Source organism: Larus michahellis, chromosome Z, assembly GCF_964199755.1.
Source record: "Larus michahellis chromosome Z, bLarMic1.1, whole genome shotgun sequence".
Classification (NCBI taxonomy): Eukaryota; Metazoa; Chordata; class Aves; order Charadriiformes; family Laridae; genus Larus; species Larus michahellis.
Window position 1 is genome coordinate 59,706,643 of NC_133930.1, and position 25,787 is coordinate 59,732,429.

A 25,787-nucleotide genomic window follows, 5' to 3' on the forward strand; every position below is an offset into this window, starting at 1 on the left:
TCCTCTGATTTATAATCTAGGACTTTAATCAAACAGTTCTTCCAGAAAAAAGAAATTTTAGGATTGAAGATTCAGGCCATCTAGCTGGGTAATGTTGCAGTTGTCACTGTCACCTCGGCTGTGCTTTTGAGTGCAAGGGGTGCTAACGGTCACTGTAGTTAAGTAACTGTGCTTGACACTCCTTATGCCGAAGTGTGAGACTTGCCTTGAATATGCAATATTGGAGCAAAATCCTGTTGAAACATTTAGGATTGTCATTTTGTTTCATTTCTCACAGCAAACACCACTTTTGGGTAGCGTGCATGCCATTCTCCAGTGAGAAAAAGCAAGAGAAGGCTACTGTGAATGTGGTTTATTTAGCAAAGTTAAATCTACAGCTTCTTAAAATCTGTTTCTAGTTAAATGGCAAGGTGATAATAATAGTTTGATATTTTCAGGATTCAATTTGACTATTTTGTTTGGACGATTATTTTTCATTTAAAGTATCAGACTGACCGTGGACTACAGTCTTGCCTGTAGAGGAAGCGATATAAACTTGTCCATGCTTCAGAGTTAGGCACCAGAGCAACAGAGGGAAGGCAGTGCTGCTGACAACATTCTGGTTGTTGCCCCATGTTTGAAACAGGTGCCAGATTATCACGAGAGACAGCTGCTGGAGTTCTGATTGAGAGACACTGCTGTCATTTCACTCTTGTTCTGATTATGACTGCAGGCTCTCTGTGTCTCCTCGTCTATGGACTGGCAGTGCTGGAACGGAATTCTGTGGCCCTTACGCTAAAAATTTCAGGTGGTGGCACAGACCTTGATTATAATTATGTTAACCGAACTGCTGTGCTCCACATCCCTTGAAGTGTTGCCTGCTTCTGGATTGCAAGAAAAGCCCAGAAAATGCAGGTTACTGAGTTGAACATAGCATCAGCTCCAACAACTGGCTCAGGAATGTAACCTCCTGCACCCTGAAATTTAGGATCAGAAATTGAGGGGATCAACTTTGTATACCTGTAATTTTTTTATCAATGATGGATGTAGGCCCCAAAACTGCCAAGAACTCAAAACTATTTGGACAGCAACTTGCTCATTTTTTTTTCTTTTTTCTGACCAAGTTGGTGCAGATTCAGTAGCTGCCTCTCTTGTGCTTTACTAGTTGTTTCTTGAAGTTCTGCTTCATAAAAGCTCTGTCTCCTCTACCTCCACCTTGTAGTCATAGGTTGGCTTGTGTTGTGGACATTGAAGGTAAATGGTAGACAGAGCTTAAAAACACTTACATGATAATTGAGAGAGGTGCCGGTGAATTGGTAGTGAGAAGAGGCCCAGAGCAGACTTGCCAAACTTAGAGCAAGTCTTGGAAGTTTCGCCTTAGATCATGCCTTCTTCATGTCTTAGATCTTGATTTAGCTATCCCTCTGTCGTTTATTAGCACAGGTATGAGGGGAGATAGACTGATGTCTTGCCATGTGGGAATGTTATGTGCATATAGGTGAAGCTGCGTAGCCTAAATAAACCCTTGGGAATAATGTGGTAGACTGACCTAGATGGTCACTCAGGTGTGTGCAAACAGGACAGGTGTGTAAGTCGTTGTCTCAGATTTGTGACAGGTATTTTTCTAAGGTGAATGCATCTGGGCAACCAAGCTCATTTTATGTAGACGAAAGCTCAAACAGGCAGCAGATGATAACATTTTCATTTCAAATCTGGATTTGATGTGAAGAGGCAACCTAGGCATGATGGTTTTATATCTCATTACAATGTATTTAATTCCTTCTTAAAGAGCTCTAATTGAGACAGATTATTCTACCTTCTCAGCACAGTGTACTGAGAAACAGTTTACTTACAAGCAACGTTAAACTCCGGAATGACTGCACTGCTCACAGCTCTGCCTTGCAATACTCTTACTATGCCTTAATATTGATACTTATTTAAAACAAACAAGAAAACAAACAAACTTATTAGAGCACTTAATCATATGCTTAATTCCCACAGAGGTCAACTGGGTTTAACCTATGTCTAACGTCTCTGCTCAGCTAAGATCTTAAAGCATTATAAATTATAGTAATGGAATTCCAGTTTGTCTGGAAAAAGCAGGTACCTGTACCAGGCTACTGGGAAGCCATTCCCTGTGTGTGTAGGCAGATACAATACTCGGTTCATGTCAATAAATTATGCATTACTTAGTAGTACTAAGCAAAATTTGACGTACTGTAGAGTTTTGTCTCACTGAAGGAGATGCATTTGAATGATCACTTGCAACAGAAGAACAACTTGCAAACCACTTTCATCGCATGTATTCAACAGCAGATACTCAGCAGTGTACCGAGAAGAGGAACACTCATTCAACTTAAAAATGACAGTTACATATTTAATGGCCATATGCAATATGGAAAATTCAACTACATGCTCTGTTAAACATTATTTTGTATTATAGTAAAAATTCCTTGCTATCTTCAAAAATAAGTTCATTTGCTTGAAGGTTCATGTTTGATATGAGTCTGTGTTTAAGACAGACGTAAATCTTTACATGCATTCACTAACATCTGTTCCAAGTAATGTTTAATGTTACTAACCATAAAGGGTTTTTTGGCCTTCATGATCAGAAGTTTCGTTTTCCCTCTTTTACTGTTTTGCACTTGCTTAGAGTAACAATGGTCTGGGTTTACACGCTTCTTTTTTTTTTAATCTTAAAACCTTTTCATTAACATAGTTGAACTCTTAGTTGAGAACTGATAGTCAATATTTATATAGACAATATTTCAAATAGGCATTCTCTGACTCTTGTTAGCTTCTCTCACGGCTTGTGTGTGTGTGTGCCCATGTTGCATACAAAGAAGTTAAAAATAGCTGCAGTTACAATAAAAGATCAAGTGGTTAAGTACTGGGAAGTATCATACAAGTTTTCTGCGCAACCTTAATTTAATTCTCATGTATAAACTGATAATGATATCACTATTAATGAATATATAATGTTTGGGGTTTTTTTCACAGGACGTGCCATACTTACTGCAGGGCAAAGAAACCCAATTAATAAATAAATTTTCAAGTACTGTTTTTCTCACACATTTGGATGATTTAGGCCTTATTCCTGAATTCAGTTGGTTTTGTACATAGCCAAAGACAACTTTCCTTTTAGCTTTCTTCCAAGACGCCCATGCCATTAGTGGCTTAGACCTTCAAACGAATAAAACCAAGTCAATTTTCACAGAAACACCAGAAGTTCTTATTCCCATTTTACAAATAGGATACTGAGGCCATGAGAGACTAAAATGTTACTAATTTTACTAAGTTTGCTTCAGTTAAAAAAGCTACAAATTATTTTTCAGGTTGTTGAAGCATTTCACGTGTTCTAAGTATGTGTTGTTTTATTCATCATTGTGTTGTAAGAACTTCCACAGATCAGAGTCAGAATCTTAATTTCATCAATCAGAAAATGAGAAATGTATAGTGAATGACAAACTGGACAAATTTTGAGTTAAAAGATTTGTTTAGTATCGCCTGGAAACTCCGTGTCGGAGCCTGGAGTACAATCTGTTTCTGTAGAGCATTCTTCAATTTTGTTTCCCTTTCTTTTTCCTTTTAACCTTGTAGTAAAGTGCATAGATCTTTAATCACCGTGTATCCCTAGTTCATTCCTTGAGTGCGCTCCATCTGGTATGCTGAATGAAGCAGCGTCCTTTGGGAAAAATACTTTCTGATTATGTAATTAAGGACTGTATTGCAGTGCATATGCACAAGGGGGCAACTTTCTTCTGCCATGATTAAAAAAAAGTTATTTGTCTTTGGAGAACTGGGCTAGTAGGAGAAAAAGAAAAAGGAGGATGAACTTGGGAACTGTTAAATTTGTGTTTGTTTTGGGAGGGACTATTTTCTTAAAGATTCTTCTGAAGGAAGGGGGATTTCTTTGAGGGTAGGGGATATGAGATGATGTGTTCAGAAGAAAGACCAGTCTTTGCAGTATTTTTTCCGCAGGTTTCAGTTTACTTCATTCTCTTAAGAGAAACTAATTCTGAATTGATTTGCTTTGAATAACTTGTTACAAAGCTGGATCTGTGAGCTGCATGAATTATCTAGAACTCAATAGTTATAGCTCGAGGATGACTGAGCAGGAATTCAGTGCTTGGCAGACTAAAAGGTTGAAGGAGCCATTTGTCTGGCAGGAGTAAATTTTAAATTCTGTCTGAGGATATGCTTTACTCTCTCTTGCAATAGATGCATGTCAGCTATCTGGCTTGCTGTGGTTCAGCTCTGTGCTCTGTTTTGTAAACATCTGGTTTGTTTCCTTCACAACCACTTGTATTTGGTTTTATTCTCTACCTACAAAATGTTTCTGACAAGTACAATCAAGGATTTACTGTGTATGGTTCAACATAAATGGTTGAACATAAATACAATAACAGACGAAGAGCTTAGAAACTAAGCAAGTGAAGCACAGAAGAAATAATAGACAAGAGGCAGCAGTGTCTTCATTTTATGGCTACATAAATGTAGTATCCACTACTGACTGCCACAAACTTTGCATCAGGTAGGGCAAATTATAAACTCTTTGCTAGTCTAACCACTTCTGATCTTTCACTCAAGAAAAATGAGAGCAGAAGCTTTCCTTTCATTTTTCTTGTGAAGGAGTGATAAAAGGATGCAACAACTTTATTTAAGGGTCAGTTTTTAAATAACGTGTCTTTTCTGAAGCAGGGAAAGGTACATCCCACCTTACCGTGTAATACAAATTAGATGGTTGGTCTTGGTCTTCCTGTAATAAAATTTTATTGAATGTCTAACCAGTGTAATTATATGTAGATAAATAATGAAATATGAGAATGAGAAAGGGTCATTTTTATTCTGAGTGAGGAGTTACTTTACCAGTAATGCCTGAACACCTAACTAACAGGAATTATCTGGGAATTCCAGAGGACGCTGCAGAGCCTACCCGCAATCTGTGCAATCCTTGGGCTGAACTAAAGGATAAGTTAGGGGACCGGCTGCTGGGCAGCGAGAGATTGCTCCAACAAGTCAGTCCTAGACATAACTACCGATGGTTGGGGCAAAGAGGAGGAGAAATTAATTAATGCACCAGATTCCCATTTGCATACTGGTTGGTCATACTTAGTTGAATGTGGACAGAGATGATGCTTCAGGGAGGATGAGCCTGAGCAGCTGAAAGTTAAAAGTGCGTGCAGAAGAGTGAGAAGCGGCGTTTGGCTTCCCACAGTCAGAGGTCCTGAAAAGAGTTTGGATCCCTCAGCTACACAAGGGACAATCAAGCTCAATCAATTTCAGTGCTGCTCGTCTCTTTTAGGCCGCAGCAGCAGCAGGAAGTAGTGGGCAGCCAGGAATTAATGTCACTGTTGACTTAATCCTCCTGAAAGGAAGTTGAATCCCTAAAAAGGGTTGTGTATGCAGAGCTCCACTTTCCAGATCAACCAAAGTTTGTGGGAAAATGACAATGCATGTTTGCTAGTACTTAGTTTGAGTCACTTCAGTGCTTAGCAATTTATGTTTGTTATTTGGTATCCAAGGTTCCCTTGCCTGAGTCCCTTCCTTCCTTTCCTTTAATTAAACACAGTTTAATTCTCTATGGGAGTAAACACTTCCCCCCCACCACACACACACTTAAAAAAAATATAAAAATCGTTATTATTTCCTGTTATTCTGACGTGTAATAGCTTAGAAATTTTAGGGATCATCGTCAGTTGTTTTCTTGGCCACAGGGTGGCAGCACTAAGCGTCAAGCCCGGGGCTCCTTATCTCAAGGGGTTCACCAAGACCCAGAGGGAGGAATGAGAAGCGCCAAACCCTCCGATGAGCCCCAGATGCAACTGTAGGGCTCTCACTATTTCCTTTTTCTTTTTGTCTGGAATCTCAGTTCTTAAGCAGAGTGTAAATTCTAATTTCAATTTTGTTAACAAATGGAGTCTCTGACAGGTTGCTACAACCTGACATCAGTACCCAAAACCAATGATAGTGTTAACTTTTGCTGAAAGTGGGAGGAAGTAAGTATTCAAGTGAAAGAAAGGACTTTTTTCAAGCTGTCAAGGAGGAAATCAAACAGGGTACAGCAACTAGTAGTCTAGGAGAACGAGTTTTCCAAATTTGCTCCAGAATTTGATCCAGAACAGTGAATAAGTGAATACCAGGAACAAGTCTTTCAAATATATTTCAAGTGTGAAGGATGAGGAGAAAAAGTAATTTTCATTACATTTGGTAAGATACATTTTACTTACACAATTATTGTTCTCAGTTGAGAATGGCTGAAGTTACCTTTCTCTGAGAGATAATGCTATTTTTATAGAGTGATGTATTAAAATAATGTATTTTAAGTATAGTGATTTTAGAATTATGATTAAATATGTAACAGAACTGCTCTATGCCTTGCAAAATAGACTATAGAACTTCAAATGTGCAATATATATCCGAATTTTGGAGAACTTCAGCATTCATGAGGTGTTCTTTAGACCAGTAAAGTATGACTTTACTTTTCTTCCTCTGATGAAATACTTTCATATTGTAAAGAAAGTATTTATTGTGAAATATAGCCAGTATTGTTCTATCAAAAGACTCATACATTATCAATTAATGGAAAATATTTAATGGTTCTTTGTTTCCTCAAAGAAGCCAGGGTTTTCTTTTTTTTTTTTTTTAAGGATTACATTTGGACTACTAAAGGATGACAAGCCCCATTTATTGAAAATTTAAATACCGCTGAAAATGGTGTGTTTTTCTTGCATTTATTATGAGTCTTCTGTTCTTTTAAAATCCTCGCAAGAATTACATCCTAGGTTTTATTGGTGTCTAACGATTAGGAAGCCCGGTGAGAACAAGTTAAAGATCCCCTTAAATGCCCTGTAAATATTCACTTGAATCCTATTTTATGTAGTGTGCCTGCTGGCAGGGGTGATTTATAACTGACCTATAAAGGAAAAGACTAATGCATCTAAATAGAAGCAGCCACAACTCTGCCACAATGTGCAGAATGCACAGAACTGCATCCTCTATATTACGTTATTTCAGATGCCCCCATTTAAGCAGACTCAGTCAAATTCTCCCAGCTGTGTATTATGAAAGACATTCTTTTCAGAAATTGAGCAGTTCTCACAGAATATTGATGGCTTTTCATCATTATGATTGTAAATGGCAGTTTTGCAACTTATGGAGCGACCATGCCTTTCACGTGAACTATTTAAACACTCTCATCCTCACTTTTACAGCAAAATAAACTGCATTGGTACTCGTGTTTTCCTGAACTCACTTTCTGAACATAGAAGACGCAATTTTATCCTTTGCCTATCTATGAATGCCATCTTTTGAATTCAGGACATGAATTGTGTGTCTTTGTAAATATTATTTCTCTAAAACAAGCACCCTACTCCACAGCAAGTGTTACACCAAGAAAAAATATTTAAGCGTACTGTGAGAGAAAGTACACTGTGCAAAGGTGTTTCCCTCAAAACACTAAGGAATATCTATATATAATCACATTAATAAATTGTCCACTGAAGAAGATAGATAAAGGTAAAGAAGGTGGAAAGGAAGTGTGTGAACTCCACTGGGACAGGTACAACATGTGCTGCTTGAGTTAGATTCAGTAGACAATTATCTGTGAAGAAACCTAATTTGTCATTTTTTCAGTGGATGGACAATTTATTTCTATTTTTGTGGCATATGAAAAATGAGAATAGGCAGTATACTGCATATCTCTTATGGTGGATTCTGAGATGGAAACAGGTCAAAGTAGAGTGTGGCATACAGAAAACAGCTTAATGGAGTGGGAATTTTCAAATATTTATTCTTGTAGAGAAAAAAATCTATGCACAATTCTGCCCTGAAGTGATTTGTACTAGTATGAAAATACATTTCATTTCCATATTATTATTTTTTCAGTTTTTGTTAATTTTCAGCATGGAATTTCCTGTAGCTCAGCTCACAGTTTTGAAATGGAGAATGGAAGGTAAAGAAAAACTATGAAGACATAGATTTAGATATGTGAATTTGCACTAAATAATATAAAGTGGAGTTTGACCCAGAATCTTTGCACAAATGAGTAGATAATTGTTAATAATAATGGGCTCTGTTCTAAGGGGTTTGTTAGCACTAAAACCTAACATTTTAAGGTGCCCTTTTTCCAACTGATGGGCAGACATGGATGAATCTTGCCATAATAATGTTACAAGTGACTATAAGTACTGCAGGGGTCTGGCTCTAGCTAAATCATTCTTTTTTCAGGCTGTGAAACCTTTCTTCATTTTACAGCAGTGGATCTTTAATCAACCTATTTATTCATCCAGATTGCATCTGAAAAGGGGGACATCCAATAAGGTGATCGTTGTGCTTGTGAAACAAGTAAAAAGAACCATGTAAAATTCGACAGAGTACGTGTGTCAGAAGCCTGGCGTTGAAGTTAAATATTTTTCACTGTCTGCTGCTCTATAAACCACTTTTTATTCACATATGTTGTAGTCCTTTATTGTGTGATAATGCTCTTTATTTATAAATATCATCACTATTTTTAAAGACTGGAATACATTGTACTGATTCCTTTTGTTTACACTATGACAGTAAACTGAATTCGTAGAAATAGTGTTGCAGGGGCTTTGTGATTCACTCATGTTAAAGTAGAGAAAAAATGCATTTATATTCAAAATAGATGTGAAGAATTAAAATGAAATTAATCTTGCCGACATCCTAGATCAGGCTAGGAAAGTTAGAATCAAGTATAAATTGGGTGAGATTAGGCCTTCTGTAGCCTTATTGTTGTAACTACATAAGGAAAGAAATTTATATGCAGTATTTTAGCATCTGATCTCCTGCATCTCTTGAGAAAAAGGTTTTAAAGTCACCATTATGGAGTACATATTTTCAAAGTTCTTTTCTTCTCCATATTGCCCAAATCTGAATAACAATGTTGTCATATTTAGATTCTAACAGGCACTCCTATTTAAAAATATCCACCCGTATCTTTTAAATAATGCTCTATTGTTTTCGGTTTCCTGTTTCCCTTTGATCCAGGTTCATTGTTGAGAACTTACTTCATTTTATGTTTACTCTGGTGACATAGATCTTTGAGAACTATCTTCACCAAAGTCTTTTACAATTGGAAGACCCCAGGTGACCAGTACCTTTCTTCAGTCAGGATGAATACCTTCTGTTTCTTCCGCAGTTGCTGGTGGTTTGTTTGTGTACTTTATTTCCTATTGTTCCTCTTCTTGTGTGAGCTGCTTTTATAAGAGCAGTACCATTGCTTTTGTAAAAGCCTACCAAGCGGAGCGTACTGGTGGCTGTACAACCCAAGACAATGGTAGGAATTCACTGAGCACAATAATAATTAATAAATGAAATCGCAACTTGAATACAGCTAACGTACACTAGCATTCTTACATAATGTGTAAGTTAGTGTATGCTATTCTTGTAATGCAGGAAGTTAGCAATTATTTTAATGTGCTTGGTTGTATTTCACACTAGAATATAATTTCTAAACATACCATTACGATAAGCAAGGTTATAACTACTTCTGTGTTACTCCGTAGTCTGCAAATGACCAAACTTTCATTTGTTTGCATCTTAAAAAGTTGGGAAGAGAAATACAACTAAGCCATCAAGAAGAAGGTGAGAATTAGAATTTGATGAATCACAGAATATCTTAAGTTGGAAGGGACCCATAAGAACCATTGAGTCCAGCCCCCTGATCCTTGCAGGACTACCTAAAACTAAACTAACCTAAGAGCATTGTCCAGGTGCTCCTTGAACTCTGACAGGCTTGGTGCTGTGACCACTGCCCTAGGGAGCCTGTTTCAGTGACTGACCACGCTCTCGGGGAAGAACCTTATCCAATGTCCAGCCTGAACTTCCCCTGATGCAGATTCATTCTATTTCCTCATGTCCTATCACTGGTCACCAGAGAGAGGAGATCAGCACCCTCCTCTGCTCCCCTCCTTGAGGAACGTGTGGAGTGTAATGAGCTCACCCTTCAACCTTCTCTTCTCCAAGCTGGGAAGGGTCAAGACAATAAAAATTAAGAGACAAGGTAACAAAAATTAAATGAACAGAGCAACATCACTGATTGCATATTGCAATTTCAGTCCAGCATTTTGAGTTTCATTACTGTTTTGAGCTTACTGAAGCCTAAATTTTTTTATTGACGCTGACATTTAGTGTTAATCCATTTGTAAACTGGGACTACTTCTTCTCTCTTATCCCCTCGTTTCTCAACATTTAACTGTCCTTCATCTCCTCTTACTCCTTCATCACTGTTATTTTTTGATCTATGGTTTCTTGGCTGCCTTCCATGGTCCTAAGGCGACATCTAAACGAAATGAGTAAATGCTAGGAAACTTAAGTATGTTGCATAGATATGTAAAACCACCATGTAATACTCGGTGTTACACATGAGAAACCATGTATAGGCAGGATGTTAAATCTCTGTTAATTCCTTTGAGTTGGTAGGCTCTGTAGTGTAATAAAAATGCAAACTGAAATGATTATTATTTGAAAAGAGAACCTTCTTTTGTCCTGTGCCCCAAATGGACCACACTTACCACTGTGATCGTATGATTCATGTCTCCTTTTGAACCTCCTTAATTTAGGTGTCTCTTTCCATAGGAAACATGTTTACTCACTCTTGAGTAAGTAGGAGACACAGTTCTAGCTGAATCTAGGTGGAAGCTTTTGAAATTATTTCTGTAAGATTACTACCCTTTTCTATTTGGACTGGTACGTGAAGCATAAGTGCAACTGGCACTTTTAATTTCCTCCCTTGTGGCTACAGAGTAAAAGCAGGATAAAATGATGAGGGCAGTAGACAGGAAATGTCAGCTTGGTTAGAGAAAAGTGAAGTTCTCAGGTCCTTCAGCCCGCCCAAAGGTAGAATCCGGAGAGGAAGGAGGCTGGAGAAATGCAAGGATGGAAGATTTAGTTGAAGAGGGGAATGCTATGGCGATAAGAATGGAAATAGAAAATTAGAAATATCAAAGAGAAGACTAGAGGAAAGATCAGCACCTCTGGTTAAATTTTGTTACAGGAAATGCAATGTGTTCAGTGTCCAAGGGGAAAACAAAGCAAGTAAGGATTCCTGTAGACAATATACACTGTGAATTTTGAGAACAGCTATAGAGCAGTCATTTTCCATCTTATTAGTTCCCATAATTAATGTAAGCATATTTTTCCAGGTGCCTCATTGCTGTCACAGAGCTTTCCTAATAGATTTCAGACAGGACCCAGGTGCTGGAAACGGGAGGATGGTCGTTTTATTCTTTGAGAGAAACAAAAAGAGAGTCTGCTAGGAAGAATGCAAGGATTTTGTTTCCTTAAAACACATTTTGAAAGACTTCATGAAAAAGAAATTGAAAGACCCAGAGGTTATTTGTATTTATTTAAGTGGTATTTAGTATTTCCTAGTCTCTTTCACTATACTGCTGCCTAAATGGTTTTCTATTTTTCAAATCAAACTATGTTCTTTAAAGACCATTTTTTATCTCATGTATTTGTGTCACTTTTCAGGGCTAGGTTCTTAAAAGGACTTAAAAAAGGTCTTAAATGCAAGTGCTATTCTCTTTATCTTAGTGCATCATCTAGTTTAATAAAATTCATTCTCCGTTGCTGCAAAGTCACAAAATTGGACATCCCAGTTTTCAATCTTGAAGTTTTAAATACCTGAAGGCTTAACAGTGCCATGCGTACATCTCGGCACAGGCTCAGGTTCTGCACAAAACAGTATGAGGAGATGGTATGCCACCTCTCCTAGCCAGTAGCTTTTATGGAAGGTCAGGTAAACGGCTCCTGATCCTGGCAACACAATAGGCAGAGGAGTCAGAGAGCTGTGACAGATTTTGATTGAGGTCAGGCAATACCATGTTCTTTGTAAAGAATGCTTTCACTGTCTTATCCCCTTCTTACTTCATCTACTTCATTTTCCCACTTCTTGTTTTGCCATGGCAGTACAGTCTATGAATCTTCTGTGATCAGCAATACATTTTGTCTCTCAACTCGTTCACAGTTTGTTTAGCTCTGGTGCAAATGCAAGCTCTGTTCTCTCGGTACAAGCTTGGACAAGGTTTTAAACTGGAAAAGGGTAGTTTTAGATTAGATATAAGGAAGGAATTCTTTACTCAAACAATGATGAGACAGTGGAACTAGTTCCCCAGAGAAGCTGTGGAATTCCCCATCCCTGGAAGTGTTCAAGGTCAGGTTGGATGGAGCTTTGAGCAACCTAATCTAGTTAAAGATGCTCTTGCTCCATGGCAGGGGGGCTGGAACAGATGGTCTTTAAAGATCCCTTCCAACCCAAACCATCCTGTGATTCTATGATTCTAAGTTATGGTAAAACCCAGTATTAGGTCAGTTGCTTCTCCCAGGAGGAGCGCATCAGTTTTGTGACATATATAGTCCTCTGAAAAAGAAGTTTCTTCCTAAAGAAAAGTCTCTCATATCTTAGGCAGTTGGCAGCTGTCTAAAATGAGGACATTCTATGTTTTAGGAAAAAAATAATGCTGGCCATGAATAGGCCTCATATACTTCTGTGCAATAAATATACACTCAGGGATCAGTGATTAACAAATTGCTGCATAATAGTTGGAGTAGTGTATTGGTTCAATTCACTTTGTGCAGGTGAATAGTTTTTTTTTAAAAAGCAGCTTAATTCTTTGAATTTTCATTAGAGTATTTAGGCTGTAGTTTAGCTGGAATTTTTATTGATGACTGTGTGACGTGTCAGCAAGATCACAAGCTGTTTATGTATTCTCGGTACATATTTGTAAAGATGGGAACTGTCTCAGGTGTGAGCATGTCATACCAACGTCATTGAATTTTCCCATGTTTAATGTATTTGTGCTATAACCAAGTCAAGATGTATGGAATAGGGAATCTATACTTAGAGATAGTTGAAATTCCACACAAAGTGTTATGTACACTTTCCATAGAAATTACAGTGTTTACATAGAAGGAAATGAATGAAGGTATTTGGCTACGAACACGTTTTCAGAATATTTCATTTAGAAAATTTCAGAACAAACTGGATTGTCATCAGTCTTGTTCTGTAGCTTTTAAATCAGCAAGGACTCAAAACAACATTAGATTAAATGTTTTGTAGAAACATTTCTAGGTGCTGGAAGTTAACTTATCATACTACTGCTGGCCCCTGAGACAGTTCTGCTCAGTGTATATTCTCCAGACAATTTTAAGGCATAATTCAGGAGTTAATATGGGTCAGAACAGCATGGTTATGTTTCAAACAAATATTTTACAAAGTTTTGCATGAGAAAAAAAAAATACCCTAATTTGGTAGAAAACAAATATGGGCTCATTGGAGACACTTGTCAAAATATTTCAATATGGGGATGTCTATGGAGGATCCAACTGTCAGATACGAGTACCTATCACTTCATACTAAAAGTATGAGTATGGAAATGTTGCTAGCCAAATATATAATCTGTTGAAGATAAATTTTTATATGGAAAAATGTTTATTTCCACAAAAATATTTTCTATTTTTAAAAATGTTTTATAATTCTTGTTCAAAGCAAAAAAAGTCACACTTATTTCAATTCCTGAACTGAAGCAAAAATTCCAGTCTCAAGTACGCATTTGTCTTTCTATTTTATGTCCAAATTTCATTTGAAATTTCATTTGAAACACTGAGTCTAATATTCAAATATTGGTTTAAAGCAATGAAATATTTCATTTTAGTGAATTCTGAAAAATAATGTCAGAGCATATTTGCATCTGCAAAATGTCTATCTGTTTCAATTTTGTCCTAATTTGAAAGAACCACAATTCTTGTGCTATTGGGAGTATCCAAAAAGCAAAAATACCCTTGTATAACCTGGTCAATCGTTTGTTTATTTACCCCAAACTCCACAAGTCTGTTTCTTTTTCATTAATTACAAGCCTAGAAGAGGTTTTCCTGAAATTCAATTACTGGAGGCAAATCTGAGGTTTTGCTTGCACAAGCTTGATTCTGTAGTTCCAATAAACCTGATGTTTAGACTTCAAGCAAGACATTATTTGGCTCAGCACATCTGGAACTAGATTTTAAGAAAATCCTCATTCCCATTTAGGCACTTCAATAGCTGATGGATTTTCAGAAAAATTTGGCTCTTGTTGCGACACTGGTGGTCAAACTTTTAAGAGAGGAGTGGGATAGAGGTTTAACAAGCATGTCTGTCTGTAAAAAAAAGAACTTTCTTTTAAAACCAATAATACTTACTTTTGTTCTAAAAATGTAGCTTTAGACCTCTTTATGGGTAGCCTTGAAGGCGTTTAGACAGACTCTCAGATGAAAAGTGAACCATTAAACATGAAATACTAAAATAGATATGAATAAGGAACTAAAATATGTGCTGGGTAGCAGAGATGTCTGGAATTTTATTGGGGTTTTTTCACTTCTCTTTCTCTCTGCTGCATCTGTCTATATGTTGGGAGATGAGATGCCCAAATCGTTACAGAAATACATGGTCACAGCAGGGTAATACGCAAGCAAAATCTCAGCTCCCTCCTCCCTCTACGCCAGTGCTGGCCACACACCCACCTCAGTTGTGACCATTGGGTCAGTAATCGAAAGGTGGAGGGGGCTACAGATGCTGGAAACCCCCCAGGAATGGGAAGTACGAGGGCTGGAATTTCTTTTGTGTGTGAGTGTGTTTACATACAGAAAAGGAGTACTCTTATAGTGAACTTTTTGTCCTCTATCTTAGGTCATATTATTAATTCTGTGGACAACATATCACTTTATAACATATCATTTGCGCTTCCATATTTAGTGTCATTTCCTAGCACTTTTTGCAGATCCTGCTTAACTCATCTTTTTTCATCCATTCTCTTTCTCTCCCTCCCTCCTTTCCTCAAAGGTTACAGCCCTTTTCTGTATTAGCACAACTCTTCACCCTTCTCAGACAAAGCCAATTGCATTATTCTTGAAAATATTTGGGTCTGTGACTGTGCTTGTATATTCCTTACTCAAGAACATGCCCAAAGACTCTGCTGCCACGTTATGTCTGGCACACAAAGAATAAACTTGCTCAGCAATTACATGGAAAGCTTCTTGAGGAAACATTGAGAATGGCTGTGCTATGACTGGTTCAAGGAGATAGGCAAAATAGGATACAGCTTAGGGGCTGGGAAAAAATGTGAATTCCTTCCCTTCTGCCCCACAGAAAGCCAACCATATTTATCAGTTGAAGCCTTACAAAAGGCCTTGTATGCTTTGATTTCTCCTATTAACCTTTGTCACCCCCAGATTCTCTTACTGAGGCTTGCCAGTACTCTTCTTGCTCTTTGAATGTCATCTGAGAGTGAATACTGCTACCAAAGAATATTTGCTATGTGAAAAATCAACCTGAGTGACATTCAAAGTCAAACACTGGCTGTGACTGTGACTCAGGTCCAAGAGCTACTAATTAAACACTATAAAAATGGCAGATTGGTTTTGCTAGTTCATTGTGCTAATTCTTCAGACTGGCAGTGTCCTGACAAACTTCTTCCTTCCTTCTCCTGTCATTTCAGGAAATGAAATAGTTCCACAATAGCAGATGAAGAGGGACACTGAGTCCTACTATCTTGTTTTAGTTGTTAGGTAGAAGAAATGAAGGTGTCAGGACAGAAATTATTGATAAATAGACCAGTCATGTCAGACATCAGTGGACTACTTTCTGCCCCTATTGCAAAACCTTGTAGACTGTAGAAATGACTGTAGACTTATATGTGTCATGTCCTGGAATGTGCTCTAATAAATTCTTCTTTCCTCTCTAGAAAACTCAGCATACTCACAATGAAAAAAAAAGAAATTAAAAAAAAAAAAAAAACAAACCTCAAAGCTTTATATCAAAAGCAGCAACTCTGTATGCTGATGTAGTGAAGAATGGAATAGGAAGCTAAGAAATATATATAATTTCATAGTTTAAAAATCATTAGGGTTTTACTGCAAAGGAGTAAACATTCATCAGTTTGAAAGAGTGGCTGATTGCCTAAATTGTAAGTATAAGCTTTCCTCCAGCCTTCGGATGCTTAAAATTTCAATAGAGTACATTGCTGCAAAGTTTTGTTAAATTAGCTATTCTGGAAGCCAGCTTCTCAACCAAGAGGAAAAAACTGTAATTTAAATTCTTTTGGGAATATGTCAGGCACCTGAAGACCTGTTCAAACCTTTAGCAGACTGTATTTATAGGAGGGATGGGCAAATATTCAGTGTGCAGAGATGTGATATTATTTCTGCTCATCTGTTTCTTATTTCCCTCTGGCACAGGGTAGTTAGTCCCTTCATATAAAGCAGTTGTGTTTGTTTTATGATTAAATGGGGGTAGAGGATGATGGATGGATGGATGGATGGATGGATGGATGGATGGATGGATGGATGTTTGAACTACCCCAGACAGGAATGGGAGTGTTGACCTGACTGCCCTCGAGAGAGAAATGTGGAGATGGTGACAACCAGCTAGGGCCATGGTGAACACTGTGGAATGGGAGTGTTTCCAGCCGGCAGAGTTAACCTCAGAAGAAGGTGTTTGGCAAGAGTTTCATATTCTTTTGCATGAGAAAATAAGTACACATCTGTGGAGAAGCCAAATTTCACCAGGTCAGTTCTACCTATAAGTTTGCAGGCAGATTTTTGTGCTTGCATGGAACACCAGGAAAAAAGAAACTGAGTCTGCAGCAAAACTTGTAGGCTCAGATCCAAAATCTGTAAAATATGATCAAGTGCTTTGGGATGGATGTCAGACATGAAATACTCATATTATTCATGATATACTTTCACCTCATAAGAGTTTCAGTTATTGTCAGCACTCTTTGTAAATCTGAAACATCTGATCAAAACAAAGAGGTGAGACAGGAATATTTGCCCTTTGGACATTTTTGTTCAGCTTTTATTTTCTTTCTGATTCATGTGCTCAGACACCTGTACAACCTCACCTTCCAAAGTCTTTTTGTTCTCAGAAATGAACATTGCTGACTGCACAGGTGAAATGCAGATTGTGAACTTTTTATGCAGTACATTGCGTTTACGCTTTGATCACCATGTCTGTCATTTCCACAGGCAGATACTTGTGATGTCAAAAGCAATGACGAGGACTTAATGGCAACGCCTGTAGCAAGCTTAGAATGTAAGACAAATGGACAGATTTTTTGTCAATTGCTGCAACCAGTTTGGCAAAGATAAATCACATATTATTTGCTGAATTACCTTAGTTGCACTAAGTAATACCTCTTCTACTGAATTTTTCATGATGAACAAAAATAATGTGTCTTTAATGTTTTATTATTTTCCAGTTCTTTCTTTTTCCCTGTTGATTTTGTAAAGCAGCTGCTCAGATTATAAACTATCCATCCGTAGAACGGTCTTTTGTGCCCCCAAGGTTTAAGCACTTTTTATATCTGCTCTTCATTGTCCTCTGCTTGGCCTGCCTTAAACTGGACCCCTAGGGAACAAAGTGATGCATAAGCAATCTTTTTTAGTATTCTATGGCTTACAATCATATATCCCCTTTAGGACTTCATTTTGTATTTCTCTCCAGCATGAAACAGTAATAGATTCTGTAAATCTCCTTTTATATGTCTCCTATTTATTACACACATCTAGTGGAACTGCGTGTCATACTTCATTTACTTCAGTGCACATGTTTATTAACCTGCTATATGTTAGTGAACAAACATTGGCCCAAGAGCCTTTGCTCTTCACCAATGTGGTTAGTTACATTAGTAAGGCTGAAGATGCTTCTGTATGTGAGCACATCTTCAAAATTGGACATGTGTGATAAATATTACTGTATTAATAAAAATCCTGAGCGTCCCAGCATTCTTTTCTGTCTGAAGCTGTTTTTAACAATGGAACAAGTCCTTTCTTAGATTGTGTATCTTGGAAAAGGGGAGTTTCCTGAGCAGGTTGAGGTAAGCATGTCTGTAGTGTTTATCAAAAGTCCACACTCACAAAAACTACAATTTAATGAGAAAAGAAATCTCATATAAGATAGTAAGTGAGAGGCCATGTAGAAATTCATAATCTTCCAGATAATTAACGTATCCAGACATAGCCATTCCCCTTCTTCCCTTTCTTAGTTACTTTTCTTACTCACACACACATGCACACACACTATGTCATTAATTCAGTAGCTTTCTGTGTGAATGTGCTACAGGAATTAAGACTACATGAGCAACATGAGCAGCGTACGTGTTTCATTGAGCTATAATTTCCACTACATTTGTAATGATTTCTATTTCTCTTCAAGAAAATAAGTGGGCACTTCTTTTCATATACAATAGATCACAAAGAGCTCTCTCATATACTGCCCAGTGTCCTTCTGGCATTATTTGAGTAGTATTACTCAGGAGACATGTTGCTCCTGTGTTCCAAAATCAGGAAAAGCTTTGTCTACTTGTTTGGTGATTAGTAAAAATCAAAAAATATCTATAATCTGCCAACTCCGCACTCTACTTTCTGTTTCTGTCAGAACGTTTAATATGAGGGAGATTCAGCAGGACAGAATAAGAAACATTCAAGGAAAGAAAAGGACAAGACCCTCCATAAATTTTAACCTTGCTGATAATAGCCGTTCTTGCCTCCCTTGAAGAATATTTAATTTATTGTTGTATTATGTATTTTAAATTTCATCAAACACTTGAAATTGGATTTTCATTTCTGAGTGTGAGCTTCTATTGGGTAACATTCAAAATAGGGGATTTAACAAAAATATGAAGTACTGATCACTCATCATGATGCAGGGTATGTTGCCTTTGGATCTACATTACCAAAAACCATGGTATTCCAAAATATGTTTTGGAAAGAATACAATACATAAAAACGAATAAATACAATACATAAAAATTAATAAATACAGTACTTAAAAAACTAATGAATACGCATACACATTGGAAACATTTTGTGCAACTGGATGGATTTTAAAGACCTTTTTTATGCTTCATAGAATCCTATTCCAAAACGTTTTTAATTGTGAGTAAATGACACCTTTTTCAGTCATCTTTCATTTTAATAACAATTACTGTAAAGCTGAATAATGTCTGTCGTGCAATTTCTTGACGCAAAAAAATTATTCCCAGTAGAATGAAACATTAGAAAGCACCTGCATTTTTATTGGGCTCTCAATTGGATTACACCGTATTGCAAAGAAATTGTTATTGTAGGTAAGTTCCTACTTTTAGCCTGGCCTTCTAAGGAAGCAAGCTTCATGACTACATAATCTCCATGAGTACAAAAGTCTTTCTGGTAGCCTCTCTTAATAATGAAAGATCATGCTCCATTTCATGTAGATATGACAGAGAGAGATATTTTAAAGTCATTACCTCCCTAAAAAATGAAGAAAAAAAAAAGAAAAAAAAAAGGAAAGAAAAAAGAGGTAGTCAAATAGAGAAGAGGAACTCAAGGGGGAAAACTGCAAATTCAGCCTATTAAAGCAAATACAATGTGTGTAGGACTGATACACTGGAAACCAGAATGTATTAGTTCCACTGAATATGGAATTGCTTTTTTCCTTTGGCCAAACTGGCAGTGCACATTCCTATAAAACTGCACAAGCTGTTATTATGTATGAAGATTCTCCTGCAGAAACTGGAAAAACATTGTACACAACAATCGTGTTGACTTTTGTGAGCACATCAGGTATGCAGACATTGGAAGAAAATTTTATTCCTGTGAAATTTTTAGACTACCTGGTCCCAACAATTTAGGTTTTGTGCATGATAAAAGTCATGTTAAAGTTCTAAAGTTCTTTCAAATTATAACTTTGATGAATGTTTTTATTTCAATAATCTTTTTTTTTTGGTCCATACTTCCAAAGTAATTAATATTCAGTAAAGGAAGTTCTTAAGAAGCAGAAACAAATTTTAGACATTTTAATGATTCACTGTTCTCTGCTGTGTTCTGAAAAAACATATCAAACTTTTTGGAAAGGCAGGTACCTAACAAGTACTCTGTGATTGTCCACCTAAAAGGAAAGACTTTTGTTCAAACTAAGTTTGTAAGTGTGATAAAAGACTGTGCTCTTAGTAGGCAATCTAGTATGGCAGAAGGATCATTTATTTCTGAAGTGTTAGCAATAAAATTTGGCCAAGAGCATAGCATATATTGTGGGTAGAGTAGCACATAGTATTAGCAGCATTGCATGAGGCTCTGAAATAGACTAGACTAGAATATTTCAGTTGGAAGGGACCTACAAAAACCATCCAGTCCAACTGCCTGACCACTTCAGGGCTGAACAAAAGTTACAGCATATCATTAAGGCCATTGTCCAAATGCCTCTTAAACACTGACAGACTTGGGGCATCAACCACCTCTTTAGGAAGGCGGTTCCCGTGTTTGAGCACCCTCTCGGTAAAGAAATGCTTCTTAATGTCCAGTCTAAACCTCCCCTGGCGCAGCTTTGAGCCATTCCCACACATCCTGTCACTGGATGCCGGGCAGAAGAGATCAGCACCTCCCTCTCCACTTCCCCTCCTCAGGGAGCTGTGGAGAGCAATGAGGGCACCTCTCAGGCTCCTTTTCTCCAGACTAGACAAACCAAGGGTTCTTAGTCACTCTTCACATGCCTTCCAGCTCTTCCACCAGCCCTGACATTCAGCCAGTTCATCACCCAGTGCACTGCGTACTTGTTCTCATAGTCAGACAACTCGTCCAGAAGGATGCTGTGAGGGACACTGTCAAAAGCCTTACTAAAATCCAGAAAAACTACATGTACCACGTTCCCTTCATCCACAAGGCAGGCAACATTATCCTAGAAGAATATTAGATTAACTAAGCAGGACTTTTCCTTTGTGAACCCATGGTGACTGTGCCTCATGATTGCATTGACCTTTAAATGCCTTTCAGTAGCACCCAGTATGATCTTCCACATAATTTTTCCAGGAACTGTAGTTAGACTAACAGGTCTGTAGCCAATGGTTAATGGTTTGACCATTCAGAACATTCTAACAATATTATTATTAACAGAAGTATTTATTTGTGTTGTAGATATACTACCTTTGGCTATATTAAATCCATTTATTCTGTCTGGCACCACTTAACCAATGATTAATGTTTTGACCATTCAGAACATTCTAACAATATTATCATTAACACAAGTATTGCAGTATCTCTACTGCAGTTGGTGATGACTGTTCTTAAAAAGCTTTAACTATCTCCTATTTCACCCTCTGTGTATATGCTTATATGAAAAAAAATGGTGTTGAAGGAATTGGCAGTAGAAGAACTAGTTAAACATAATAGAATACTGGAAAATGATAACGATTTTAATCCTCATTTTTATGGGGACCAGCTTATCCACCATAAGGCAGAAAGGAAAAGGGAAGAAAAAGTAGTCAGATCTAGCAGATCTATTAAAAGACAGGAGGGGAAAAATAAGCCCTGATAAAGATACAAGTCTTTGCTTACGTTTCGATTTCTCAGATTTATGGCGGTGATTCAGGAGACTAATTTTCCTTTTTAAACATGGCTAATGAACACAACCTGGGCTGCTTTCTGTCACTCTGGCACTACAAAGCCTACATCCTTATACCTAAACATATTTTACCTACTAAACAGGATAGCAGGCTGCCTATTGGAATGGGTTTTGAGTCCTTTCTAACTTGAAAACTGGCTCTGAGAATTTTCTAGGAGATAGTTTTTGGTCCCCTAAAATTGCCTGTGATCATTTTAACATTATAGTCATTTAACATAGAATAGCTTGTTGAGTTTTAGTACTTGAATACTACCTGTCACTGCTTAATTTACAGCACAGACAAAGTTCCATTGAAAGTTCTAACACTGTCTCAATAAGGCAATGGGTAGAGTGTAGAAGCCAACACCAACACTCTTTGGACATTTCCTCCAAACATTGGCTATCAAAAGCTTACTGCCATGAGCCAGCATCCTCACAGAACACCAGTTTGAGAGGAATTGGCCCTGCTTGGAGGAGGCAAATATTTGTCATTACTCCTCTGGTCCAACACTGCTCTGCTGCAGTGGGGGGCTGGGCTAGAGATGTCCTGAGGGCTCTTCCAGCCTCAATTATCTGTCCTGTGATGCTATCGCCTCTGTTCCTAAAGCTCAGTATAGCTTATTTTCCAGATACTGACAGCATAAGGCACCATGGCTGCAGATGTGGAAGTATGATAAATCCTCCACAGCCATTCTTAGGTCTAAAAAAATATCTCTTTTACTTCTGTACTTCACGACTTGCCTTACAGCTATTCAATATTTTTTTTCTGCTCCTGTTAATTTAGACTATACTGACATTAATGTGTTCATTGTATTTGTCTGCCTTATTTTACTAATGTGTCACTAAAAACCCAAAACCAAAACCAAAAACCAGGCTGAATTTCTAGGACATATGCTCTTTCTTCTGCCGTGTAGTGAATATGAATAAACAGAAAGCAACATGAGGGTATTTTTCCTGGAAGATAGTCTTCAGATATTTTTCTTTAATCATTTTCTGGATAAGTACCGCTAGGTTTATAGTTGCATAAATCTAATTAGTCATGGACACTTACCAGTCAATGATTTTCACTTCACTGCCTCTGAATGCATATCTATACTACATAACTTTTATGTTGTCTAATATAGTGTAAGTGATTTTTATTGTTGACAATACCTAAGTTTTACTGCAAAGAAGTATAAATAAACTGTAACTTTAAAAGATATCACTTAACCAGTTTTTCTTGAAAGGAAGATTTTTTGTTTTATAAACAATATTTACTTATGGATTGATGATACAAACGGTTAAATATTAATTTCCTAGATTCATCCTCTGCACTTAGTTCTTTGCCTTAGTTCTGAAACCAGACAGAGACAGAATCACTTCACACCTTCCATCACTCATAACTTTAATGGGAAAATAAAATTTTTTACAAAAATGTCTACATCAATTTAAGTTGTCAAACAAAGCATACATCACAGTTGTCTGGCTTTGTATGACAGAAGCCCACTCCAAAAGTCTGTTTGCATGGATTAAATGGATATCTCCTGAATTCGAGTTTAAATAGGAAATTAAATTACATTACATTAAGTTACAGAACATCCATTGTACAAGTGACTGAAGAAAAGGAAGCTAGGCAGACATTTCTGTAAAAATGTTGTTGAAGTCTGTTCTTCATAACTGCTATGAAGAATGTGTGATATGTTGTATTTATATTTTCTCTAGGAATTTGGGGAAAGAGGTTTGTTTTATTTTGTCTTTGCTAGAAACAATAAAAGGAAGTTGTTAAAATCTATCCATTACTGACAGTTGTTCAAGCTACAAAACACAGCAGAAAAATTGGCAGTCACAAAAACAGAATGGGTGGAGCTGGTCCGAATTTTTTTGCATAAACATGAGTTCTTTAGTAAATGCCAAATTCAAAAGCAAAATCACTTTGATAAATGCAAATCATAACACAGGTTGAATTTCCCATCTATTTGGATAATAATCTGCTTCTAGGTGGAAAAAAGAAATACAAATTTAACCAAAAAGCCAAGACAAAGACAGACAGGGAATTTAAACGGAGGGTAGCATAATTAGATGGGGTTTACAATTATTTTTGCATTAAAAGTTTAATTATTTTTGATATAATTGATGGGGTTTTTTATGAATGATTAACTAGTATTTTCTTAGTTAGGTTTCTGATTATAAAGCAAAAAAAGTCTTTTTTAAATGGATGTAATAAATTAGCAAAGGACATGCTGTTAGTTCAGGCACAGTGTAATCTCTATAAATTATTATTGATATAATCTATATAATTAAGTAATAGGATGCCAGGAAAAGAATATTTCCTAAGAGAATTAGAGGACAATTTGAATTGTTCAATTTTCTCTTGCTAACAGCAAGATTACATTGAGAAATGGAGCTTTCTAAAATAAACTGTTGGGAGTCTGTTGCTATCCTCTCCTAGCCATTTGATACACTCAATGGCAGCCCAAAAACCTGTCTAAACTCTCAGCTATTCCATATCTACAAGACATTACTAAGAAATGTCACATGCTCTTTCCCAGTCACTCTTGATTGATTTTGTGTGTTTTGTTTAGTTTTATGGTTTATGCTACTATATCAAGGAGTTCAAAATATTAAGCTGGCCATGTCATTTTAGTTAAATTATAGATGTCTTAGGAAGCATCATTTACTCACGTAAAAGGAACTTACTGAAAATATGAAAACACGGCACTGTGTCACGCGTCACCTTGCTTTGATAACATTTTGGAATACAAATTTCATGGTGTCTATGAATATCAGTAACATTATGAGTTTCCAGTTGTTTTAAATGCTTTACGGAAGATACTTTCAAGTTGAAACTAATGTAATAAATACCATCATTTCTGCATTTCTGAAAGTGTAGTTTTTTATACTCTTCCATACATGTAACAAATGTTTCAGCATAGAATGAACACTTTCAACTTTTTATGTCACTTAAACCTATGGGGATACTGAGAATATAAAATACTTTAAGATAGCAGTCTTAGAAAACGTTTAAATTGAGGAAATACGGGAAATATATTGAATGTATTCTGGGCTTGATTACAAATAGTAAAACACATAGTCTGTATCTACACAGAAGTGATTCCAATATATTCATTAAATAGCACCAAATAAGGATAGCAGTAGTGATAAGGATAGTCATATAATATTCCAAATATTTATATGTCTATCTGGTTCTGCTGCTGATCATCCAAGCCTTATACAGTTTGCAAACTGGAGACCTCCAGCTGTGTTAGACTAAACACATTTATTCTGCTCCAAAGCCATCTTTTTTGTAAGTGTCTGGGCTGTGAAATAGAGAAATTATTCAGAGAAAAAAAGTTACTAACAGCAAAATAGGAAGGAAGTTCTGCCAAGTTCATCAAGAGGATTATTCTAGGTATCTGTCCCTGAACATTATTTTGAACAGATACATTGCAAAGCACTCAACATTACTTTTATGAAGATGAAAACAAGCTTAGATTAGGTACTTATTAAAATCCTAAACTGCTGACTTCTTGAAGCATTTGACTGTGATGGGTTCCTGAAAAAATTTGATTACAATAAAACATTTGCATTTACTCTGGGTGAATATCCCACATATGAAATACCAGACAGAAACCCTGCTTTCTTTCTGAAGTATTAAAAAAATGATACCTGAAAAAAAAAAAAAAAAAGTTGTATTCTGTTTGATTTACCTTCATTCCTTACAGACAAAAAAATTCTGGTAGCGACTGGACGACGTCAGCTTTTCAAGAAAGGAATTAGTTGAAGAACTGCCTGTCAAAACTGAACACAAGAAGCTCATTGAGATTTCAACAAAGCCCTTCTCAGAAGCTGAAGGCATGAGAGGCAAATACCAAGCGTTGGATTTCTCATCTGGCCCCTAAGAAATACTACATATTTGATAAAACCAAGACGTACCAGAGATGAACACCTTCCTAGTCTCTCATAAATTCCTCTAGAAGACCATAGAACAAGACTACATCTGAAATACTTCTTTCAACTAACGGTGCACTGAAGTATGTACCTATTTCAATAAAGCCTTTGTAAACTGTCAAACACTGGGAATTTTCTAGCTGCAATTCTAGTCTAACTTGCTGCCTGCAGAGCTTTTAATATGTGGGTTTTTTTCTTTTAGACAGGTTACAATTTCCACATTATAAAAAAAAAAAAAAACAGACCTCTCAGAGACGTGTATCTTTTAGAGACCCACAAAGGCTTTCATATGGATAAGAAGCGGGAAGTGCTGAAGCTGTTTATCTGAGAAAATGAGAGATACGGGTCAAGTCTAAGTGACATGTTTTTTTTTTCTTTTTTAGGATATTTTTGCAGTTGTTGGACTCTGTTTATGATAGTTCTGGAACTCAATGGGAACTCAGCTTGGGTTCTATTTTTGGTCACA

At 36.8% G+C, this 25,787-nt stretch overlaps 1 protein-coding gene across 2 annotated transcripts in view; it reads left to right on the forward strand.

Annotated features, from left to right (window-relative positions):
* FAM174A (family with sequence similarity 174 member A) overlaps window positions 1-25,441 on the forward strand; it is a 42,924-nt gene extending 17,483 nt beyond the window's left edge. For both annotated transcript variants that reach the window (XR_012584963.1, XM_074570614.1), the window contains one exon: window positions 25,096-25,441. Coding sequence is in view for 1 of the 2 variants with exons in the window: in XM_074570614.1 (XP_074426715.1) it covers window positions 25,096-25,150 (55 nt within the window). In the remaining variant the exon portion in view is untranslated. The remainder of the gene's footprint in view (window positions 1-25,095) is intronic.
* The last annotated feature ends 346 nt before the right edge of the window (window positions 25,442-25,787 follow it).